Source organism: Prunus dulcis, chromosome 6 (genome assembly GCF_902201215.1).
Source record: "Prunus dulcis chromosome 6, ALMONDv2, whole genome shotgun sequence".
Lineage (NCBI taxonomy): Eukaryota > Viridiplantae > Streptophyta > Magnoliopsida > Rosales > Rosaceae > Prunus > Prunus dulcis.
Window position 1 is genome coordinate 21,189,700 of NC_047655.1, and position 9,726 is coordinate 21,199,425.

At 37.5% G+C, this 9,726-nt stretch overlaps 3 protein-coding genes across 3 annotated transcripts; 2 read left to right on the top strand and 1 right to left on the bottom strand.

Annotated features, from left to right (window-relative positions):
* LOC117633017 (peptidyl-prolyl cis-trans isomerase CYP65) lies at positions 1–4,124 on the bottom strand. The gene is made up of 11 exons (XM_034366679.1): positions 3,741–4,124; positions 3,528–3,590; positions 3,308–3,411; positions 2,711–2,802; positions 2,523–2,612; positions 2,341–2,416; positions 1,861–2,228; positions 1,443–1,699; positions 1,059–1,347; positions 540–647; positions 1–445 (listed from the first exon to the last, which is right to left on the bottom strand). The coding sequence occupies exons 1-11, from the start codon at positions 3,866–3,868 to the stop codon at positions 236–238; spliced, it is 1,785 nt and encodes a 594-aa protein (XP_034222570.1). The 5' UTR covers positions 3,869–4,124; the 3' UTR covers positions 1–235.
* A 111-nt stretch (positions 4,125–4,235) lies between these two features.
* LOC117631772 lies at positions 4,236–5,796 on the top strand. Its single transcript, XM_034365071.1, has 4 exons — positions 4,236–4,484; positions 4,672–4,828; positions 5,263–5,330; positions 5,436–5,796. Exons 1-4 carry the CDS (start codon positions 4,278–4,280, stop codon positions 5,649–5,651), a joined length of 648 nt encoding a protein of 215 aa, XP_034220962.1. The 5' UTR covers positions 4,236–4,277; the 3' UTR covers positions 5,652–5,796.
* A 2,424-nt stretch (positions 5,797–8,220) lies between these two features.
* Positions 8,221–9,309, top strand: LOC117630455 (cytochrome b561 and DOMON domain-containing protein At5g47530-like). Its single transcript, XM_034363174.1, has one exon. The coding sequence runs from the start codon at positions 8,221–8,223 to the stop codon at positions 9,307–9,309; it is 1,089 nt and encodes a 362-aa protein (XP_034219065.1).
* The last annotated feature ends 417 nt before the right edge of the window (positions 9,310–9,726 follow it).

Sequence of the window (9,726 nt, forward strand, 5' to 3'; positions counted from 1 at the left end):
TTTGATAAATATTTCAATTTTGATGGATGTTTTCATGATTTAAACAATGTCAATCCTGTAATTCAAAACTTCTGTTGTTGCTTTGAAGTACAATCGTAGACAGTTTTTATCCCTCCGCACGCTCCACATCTGCTCTTTTTATACCTCAAAAGAACAGATTACAATGCTCTTTCTACTTGCTCATCCAAAACATTATCTACATTTGGTACAATACAACATTTGGGACATTTACCAATTACCATGAAGAAAAATTATTGTAGTTTGTTGCGGAAACTCCCAATTTCCTTTTCTTTGTCGAAGCAAGCTCTGTCGAACCAGCATTAACTGCAGCAGATTCAGGTAGAGCACTCCTTGCTTTCAAGTACTTCCCAACACCACCACCACCGGCAGATCCAGATTCTACTGTTCCTGTAACCGGATTGCTATACCAAGACCCAATCTTGTCCTGAGAGTAACAACAAATTAGTTGCATTATTATTGTAAAAGAGGGAGTAAGATATGATAAGCATAAGGACCAATTTAAGGATCTAATAACAAACCTTATCTTCATCCTCAGCTTTCTCCTCAGCTTTGGCCTCTTCTTCCTCTTCATCAGGCTCTATGTAAGGATTAACAAAAATCGTGACACCTGTTATCTTAATTTCCTCCTGCACAAGACACAGCAGAAAAAGGGAAGTGAGGCCTGTGAATGCAAGAGCTTTAACATAGTTGAAACAATATTCAGCAAGTTGTATGTTGACCAACATGACTGAATGATTGAAACCCATGGAACTCTTTCAGCTACTACCGATAATAAGATGAAAATATATAGATATTTACACAGCTGTGTGCATAAACCCGTGCACGTTCAAAGACAGATACACAAATTAGGCAATGATGGAACTAGATTTGGACTATATATGTTATAAAATGGTATAGAGAACCTACAATCTTTTGTTGTGGCTTTCCATACCATCTATGCCACTATAATTAAGATCAAGAGTGACAATTTAAGAGAGTCATTTTTAAATATGTATAGAGATCTAGTTTTTGAACAAGAAAATAAATAATAAACTTACCAAAGGTTTGTCATTGTCATCAACAGGAACCTTTTCCATTGTTGCCAGTGTTGTCAAGCCACCGACGACTCCACCAAAAACCGTGTGCTTAAAGTTCAAATGATTTGCAGACTTGTAAAGGATGAAAAACTGGGAGCCATTAGTGTGGGGCCCACTGTTAGCCATACTGACAACACCCCTTCCAGAGTGAAGTAACTTGGAGTTCAATTCATCATTAAAAGGCTTTCCCCATATAGATTCTCCTCCTTTTCCAGTACCAGTAGGATCACCACCTTGAATCATAAAATTCCTATATAATAAAAGAGAATAATAGATCTTTAACTGTGGTCATATTGATCAACAAAGGACAAAATACAGAACTTAAACTAGAACATTCCACCATACCTAATGCTTCTGTGAAAAGCTACTCCATTATAATAGCCACGTTCACAAAGAGTTATGAAGTTCTCGCAAGCCCTGGGGGTTATATCACAGTGTAGCTCAATGTTCAAATCACCATGTGTTGTATGTAGCCGTACATATCCTTTCTTTTTCGGATTCTTCTCAACTTTGACATATTCAAATTCATTTTCAGTAACAGGATCAAAGGCGGTAGAAGTGAAGGATCTCGAAGCAGCACCAGTGGTGAATTTGCTCTTTACCTGGAATTAATACTCATGTTATAACAGACATATAGCACAGATAATTGATGCTGGAAGAACAGTATTCTATTAAAACTAGAACTGAATTCATTTTAATAATCATACTCGAACTCCTGCCATTTAGAATTGGGTAGAAGAGATTATAAATAAAATTCACTGACCATCTTTGCATTCACTGGTGCCCTCTCACCAGCCTTGTGCATAGCTATTCGAGCTGCAGTTTTATCACTTGATGTGGCTTTTGCGGCAGCAGCACTTCTTCCATGCACTGAAGCAGAAGCAGCATCTACAATACTGTACGCCTGAGGAGCCTCCCCATTCGAATTTGATTTAGGATCCTCTTTAATACGTGATCTTGCAGCTAAAATGGCTTCAAGTGCAGCAGCCCGTTCATTTTGTGCCTTGCTGCCACCTCCTCCATGCAGAGCAGTTTGCCTTCCTTTTTCAGTTCCAAGCTCTTTGAGCATCTGCTTGATATCTCCAGTTACATTTATGTTATAGGTTGGGTCGGAACTCATTCTCTTGAATTCTGAAGAAAAGAAGTAAAGAAACAAAAAATAAGTTAACACAAAAAAAAAAATTAATTACAACAAAAAGAATACCTCAGTTGACCCACAATGGTAATGAAGCCTCTAGCTCACCTTCATCATCAATTTTCAAACTATTTTTAACATGATCGAATTCCACAAGAACCTTGCTATCAAGTGCATTGGGATTCTGCAAAGACCATCCATAAAAATCTGTGAGATATTGAAACATAGAACAAAGACTTACAAGAGTTTTAGTACAACAAAACAGGATTTTTCAGAAATGTATCATGTACCTGAATGGTTATCAGATCTTGCCTAGAAAATGGTTCATCTGTGAGGAGCTCCTTCCAGTTCTTGGTCTTGATGTTTAGTTCTTTAACTGCCTACAAAGCAAAAGCAAAATGATTAAATTCTACAAAACAGCTATATGTATGACATACACATAGAGAAAAATACATTAAGCAAGAGCAAGATAACAAACCTCATAGCAGAAGACATTTCCTGTTGTCTTCACAGCAACTATGTGTGTAAATTCAGTGAAAACTTTGTTTAAAACAGGGCACTGAAACTCTCCTGCACAAAAAGTGAGAAAAGGTTTACAATCATCTAAGACAAAATACCAAAACAAAGACTGAACTGCCAAAACAGGATTATAAAACTGGTGAAGCGGACAAAAAAAACCATCTAGCCAACATAGTCACATGTCTGTACAGAGAAAAACATATTTGGAAAATTATGCTGATCTCCAACTCACAGGTCTGAGATATGCAAAGAAATTTCCAGCACGACGTGATTCAAATTATGTACTTTAACAGACTTGGCCCCTCTTGAATATCACACCTAAAAAATTTTAAGCTCGGGCTTGTTTCTTTTACAAGAAAAGCTCTCAACATAAGATTGAAAAAATGAACCTCAATCCACTATGATAGTTCCAGTTTAGATTGAATTCCAACTTCACCTAAGCTAAAGGCGGTCTTATCCCATATTTTCTTGCATCATGCATGAACCACTATCAACTCTATCATTGAGTGCAAACTTAGTAAATATGTACTGAAAAGTAGAGTTAACAAGCACAAACCATCAGCATTCTTGTGGAACGTTAGTGGTATGAGCTCCTCCTGCTTCAATGGAGTTCCAGTGACGGGATGCTTTCCATACTTTCGGATATAGGGAATTATATTCCTGCACCCAATTCCCAAAATCCAAAAACAACATACATGTCACATTTAACCTCCAAAAAAAAATAGCGCAAATGAAGTTTGAAACAATCACAGGAAAAAAGAATCAGATGAACTCACAGTACATCGAAAACACTGCCGTCTGCCGTGCACACTGGGTCTTCAAAAGGCGTAAACGTAAGCCTTCATAAACAATTGAACAAAAGCACCAAACTTCAAAGAGGGCAATGAAAAAAAAAAAACAGAACTTTACATATTTACATATACAAATATACGAACTTATGAGAGAGAGAGAGAGAGAGAGAGAGAGAGAGAGAGAGAGAGAGAGAGTACGCGCAGCAATACAACGGGAGGCGTTTGAAAGGAGTGGAGGTAGACTTGGCTTTGGCGCCACCCCATTCGGTGGCCCACTCCGTCTTGGTGATGAACATTCGATCTTTGCTGTGCTGTTTCTTCCCCATTCTGTATTATCTGTACGGAAAATGACCTTACTGGGTTCAGATTTCTAGTTAGGGTTTTCCTGATTTTCCTAATTGAATCACTCTGTTATCTCTGGGTAATCGCAACCAATCAGAATCTGAACTCCCCTAGGGTTTCTGTTTTGAAGCTGCCACTGAGGCGGTGTGGCGCAGCCTACGTCTATTTCCCAGATTGTGAAGAAAATCGTTTTGCCGTTGATGTTTCGCGGTTATGTTAAAAACTACGTCGTTTGGTGTTTTCCTTTTTGGTCGAATGTCGTTTCTTTTAAAAGATCAGTATTTTGGGTAAAAATAAGCATGTCGTATAACTAAGCCCATATTTTGACAGCCCAATGGGTCTAGGCTTATAAGCTCAAGACTAACCTGAAACTCAGAATTTGTATCACTAGAAATGGGCGAGTTTAGCAGCAGCAGCAGTAGCGAGGAAGATGGAGATTCGGAGTGGAAGGCAGCCATCAACTCGGCGGCTGCTGGTGCCTCCTCTGTTATGTCTTCGTTTATGAATGGTTTTTCCGCTAATGAAAATGGTGGCGGCGGCGGCGGCGGAGAATACAACCAGAGTAAAACCCAGCAGCTGCCCAAGCACTACCAAATCAAGGTCAGCCTGCCCAATCAGTCCCCAAATTATATGCACTTTGTTTTTCATATATTTCAATTTAATGGGTTTGTAGTTTCTTTGTGAAATAAACATTTTGTGGGATAATAATTTGAAGTATATATATGTGTATATGTGTGCCTCTTTGTGGCCAATTTGTGCAAAACTAAAGTAGCAAGCTTGATGGCAGGCACAAAAACTTTTGGATGAAATCATAGGAAAGAGTTTGGAGATTGTGAATGATCCCCTCATTCATTTACCAGATGATGAAGCTGTGGTTGATGAAGATGAAGGTTGTATTCGCTTGTTCAAAAATGCTCCCCCTGGGATAGTGTTTGATCATGTAGGTATGTAATTCCCATCAAATGTTTTATTTGTAAACAAGGGATTAGGAGATAATCATGATGTGTCCGCCTACTGCTTTATTATTGTTGAGATAATAGCTGAGTGAAACTGCCTGAATATGACCTGACCTTTTTTTTTTCCTCTTCTTACTGAGGCCCCAAATATTCGATTTCTAGATTTGAGTAAAGAGTAATCTTGGAGCAGAAAACTGTTCTTATAAATGAAATGTAATTGGGTTTGTGATATCATCCAGTTACTGCTAATTTTTAGCCAAGTTGTGTCAGGATAGGATAATTTTTTAGTTTTAACATGCCTTTTTTTAATGCTTGAATTGGAGAGTTGGCCTTTCTCTGGTGCCATCCTACTGATATATTTCCACACTGCCTATTGCCAAACTGTTTGCATGATTAATTGAAAGTTATGTGAATGCTGTCAGATGAACAACCATTGAGAAAGAGACCAAGAATTCTTCCTGGAAGAGAAATTAATGAGAAATCAAAGAAGGTTTGCTTATTTATCCATGAATTTTAGTTTGAGTCGGTGATTTCTTGTTTACACAATGGCTCTACCTTCCTTATCCATTTATGGTATTGTCTAAATGGATCGCAGTTTAGACGGCGACTCGAATCTGTTGTTGTTGATGGGAAAGACATAATGGCTGCAGCAAGAGACAAAGGCCTGAGATCATTGTCTAGGCTAGAAGCTAAAGATGAAGCAGCAAAAGCAGCAGCCAAAAGAGAAGAGGAAAGAGTTACTCAACTGAAGAAAATAAGGGGTGAAAAATGGCTACCTTGTATTGCCAGAGAAATGCAATTAAAACGTTGAAATACCTTGCTGGTTAACTTACTTTGATTTGTCGATTCTTGTATTGCCCTTCGCTTCGCTTCTTCTTCGTGTTTGATGAAGTAGAAATCCTAGACAAACATATGTAGACTAATTTTCACAAGCAATGTGGCATGATGTTTTGCTACCTGAGAATTCACGAGGTCCATTTGGCAAGTTGAGCTAGGCACGGGTGGATTTGGATTGGTTTTATCTCTAAATTCTAGTAAAATTAAGTCCAAAAGTCATTTTTAGCTCCTGTAATTTGAATTCCAAACAATTAAAGGATAATTTACATTTTTTTGTCAAATTAGTGTAGTATAGAGGGGTATTTTGGTCCAATCTTACCTCTCCCTAACCACTCCCACAACCACCCCAACAAACCCGACAAAGAGAATGAGTTGGGAGGTGGGTCGTGGCAACAGGGTGGGGAGAGTTAAGTTAAGAGGAGGTTGGGTGGCGAGAGGGAGAAATTGAAAATGCCCGTACGCAGATGCCTTAAGGGTGTAACTATAAGAGACCAAATTGAAATTACCCATATAATTATTCAGTTATTGGGAGGTACCAAGGCTCAAATAAATAAATAAAACTAACTTGGGATTAATCTGGTCGTATGCCAGCCTAACATGTAAATGTGGACAAGCGTCGATTTGGATCAGCTTTATATTCAAATCCTAGTATCCAACAAAAAACAAATATTCAAACTCTTTAAAATTGAGGAAGAGCTCCTCCTCAAAATAAATAGAGTTTTGACACTTATCAAATTTCAAATTTTTTTTATAAAAAAAAATAAAAAAAATTAAGCAATTTAAAAGAAAAAATTAGTTAGAGAAATATGACCAGTTTCAAAACTCCATTTGTTTTGAGGAAGGCTCATTCTAAGTTTTAAGGAACCAACTTTTTCATATTCAAATCCAAGTAAATTATTTATTACGGAACAAATCTATTTGGGGTTATATTTTAATTAAAACCATCAGGTTAAAACAAACCAAATTAAATTGACTAAAAAAATAAATAATAAATAAAGTTATTATGTTGAGCGGTTTGGTTAGGCCGGGTTGGGCCTAACCCCAAATCAATTCTTTGCATCTTTTCTATTGGAGAGCCTGTTAAATCCTTTTCATTGTTAGGCCCAACCTACTCTTTGCAAATTTTTTTCTAGTTAGTCCAATTTGAGAGTACGCTAAATACTTTTTGCTGTTTTTTTTTTTTATTTTTTTATTTTTTTTTTTTGCTGTGAAAGTTTGGAAGGGGCGGGCGAGGTGTCATTAGGGTTCGAACCTTAGACTAGTGATCTGCATTCTAATCCCATTTTAAAGGGTTTCAGGACTAGGATTTGATAAACCCTAAACTCAGAATCGACAGTCATTTTTAGGGTTTAGGATATACCAATTTAAGTGCATTAAATGCAAAATGAAATAGCTCAAAAAATACAATTAAAAATTAATAGAACTTCATAAGCAAAGCAAGGCAACTGAAACGTCTTTTGCTCCTTCCTTTCCTAATTTCAAGTAATCTGAGTTCTTTATTTCTCTTTAGTTTGCGATTTAGATAGAGGTATTTTAAGAAATTGTCATTGACGAACATATCAAGTTTCTTTGTCACAGATATTGAGGTCTCAGCTTTTATTTTATTTATTGTCTGACATCTCATATCTACCGTGCATGGAATGGAAGTCCATGTTCTTTTTCTCTTGCTGCAGAGTGAAGGCCTCTCCTTGTGAAAATGGTTCGGACCCGTAAAAAGAGAATAGGAAAATAAAAAATAAAAAATAAAAAATTTGGGGTTCAATTGAGAGAAGATAATGGCCAGACATTTTGAAGAAGAAAATAAAAACTAAAAATAAAGAATATTCATTCCACCACAGCAACAAATCCAAATTATTTGAGACGATAAAATTTCATGTAATATTGTTGATCAGAGTCTGAAGCATGCAAAGAGCAATAAAAGGCAGCAAGGTTTGATTTAGTTGTGGAAGAATATGGTAAACCAGTTCTGAGTCTTTTGTAGAACAGGAGAGAGTAAAATTAATATTTAATTTCTAAATCAGTTCTGAGTCATTTCTAAATCTCTACCATTTTAATTAACAAATGTCTAATTATTTAAGAAACATAATAATTAAAATATTACCTCATTAAAAAAAAAAAAAGTTAACAGATTAAATAGAAAATGTAAATAAAAAAAATTTAAAAGACAGCCCAGCTAGTGTGGGAAGGAGGGATCGATGCAAGGGGTGGAATGAAGTAGGAGGTGAAGGCGATATGGTGAGGGAAGAAGATAATGTGGGTTTCCAATTTTCTTTATCCTTTTTCTTTTTTAAATAGCAATCAAAATATGAATTGGAATCGTGAAATTTTTGTTTCCTTTCCTGGTTAGGAAAGGATACAAAAGTCTCTATATATACAGACGCACCAACACACAAACACAATCAACAAAAACCCTTCCTTTTACCAAAACACACAAACACAGTCAACAGAAACCCTTCCTTTCAAAAGCAATCTCTTCCGATCCCATGGCTTTTTACAAGTGTCTTTTTTTTCTCTCTCTCATGTTTAGCTCAGTTTTCGTCACCATGTCACAACAAGCTTGCACACCCCATTCATTCAACCAAAAAACATTCGATGCATGCCAAACTCTACGAGTTTTGAACTCGACAATCCACTGGAGTTATTACCCATCCAAAGGCACCGTCGACGTGGCCTTCTCACAAGCCGTGGTGAGCGACTCCAGATGGGTTGCATGGGCCATAAACCCTACGTCGACAGGCATGGTGGGCTCGCAAGCAATCGTGGCTTTCAAGAGAAGCGACGGAACCATGTCCGTTTACTCGTCGGACATTAAAAGTTATGGAACACGTTTGGAGCAAGGAAATCTTAGCTTCCCTTTGTTTGATGTCTCCGCCATCTATGAGAACAACCAGATCGTCATCTTCGCCACCATAGGGCTTCCCAATAACGTCAGCGTCGTCAACCATGTTTGGCAGCAAGGACCTTTGTCCGGAAACACACCGCAGTTGCACTCGGTTTCTGGACCAAACGTTCAGTCGTTTGGAACTCTGGATTTTCTTTCTGGGAAAGTGGAAACAATCGGGAGGGCCACAAGTTCTGTGTTCAAATTGAAGATTTCTCATGGAATTATTAATACCGTCAGTTGGGGCATACTGATGCCCATTGGGGCTATTGTGGCGAGGCATTTCAAGGCAGCTGATCCAGCATGGTTTCATGTTCATAGGGCGTGTCAAATGATGGGATATTTTGGTGGGGTTGCTGGGTTCGCAACAGGAGTTTGGCTCGGCCATAAATCTTCAGGGATTGAATATAAAGGACACCGATGCATAGGCATCACTCTTATGGCTCTAGCTACCCTTCAGGTGCTTGTTGCTTTGTGCTTGAGGCCCAAGAAGACAGACAAGCGGAGGGTGTTTTGGAACTGGTTCCACTACCTGGTGGGTTACGGAACCATCGTTCTCGGCGTTGTCAACATCCTCAAGGGCTTTGATATACTGAAGCCTGGCAAAATTTGGAAAATTTCTTACCTTATCACCATCACAGTGATAGGTTGCATTGCCGTAATGTTGGAAGCATGGAAATGGCTTTCGCTTTGGAAAAGGAAGACGGCTCAAGCTGCAGAGGAGAAAACGGATATGCCAATCGAAGTTTGAAACATTGTAATGAATAACATTTATAGTTTTGTTCTTAATTTCTTTATGCATATTTTACTATTTAAAGTACAAATGAAAATAAATTGATATATATTTTATTGTTACCAACAACTATTTACGTGTATGTACAAATAACCACTGAGCAACAGTTTACTTGCGTATGTCACTAAAAATTAGTAATTCAAGTTTAAAATACTCCCGTAATAATATTATTTGTTGCATCCTCTTGCTAAAGATAATGAGTCATCAATTTGACTATTCATATCAAATATCAGTAAGGTGCTTGCAACTTAGAAGTAAAATGAAAACAAGAATTTCTATTGTAACTGGCTACTTACCTTAATTACGTTGTTCATTTTGGCTAATGTTTTCTATAGATAATCTTTCAATTATGACCTAAAGAATGAATAGTACTCG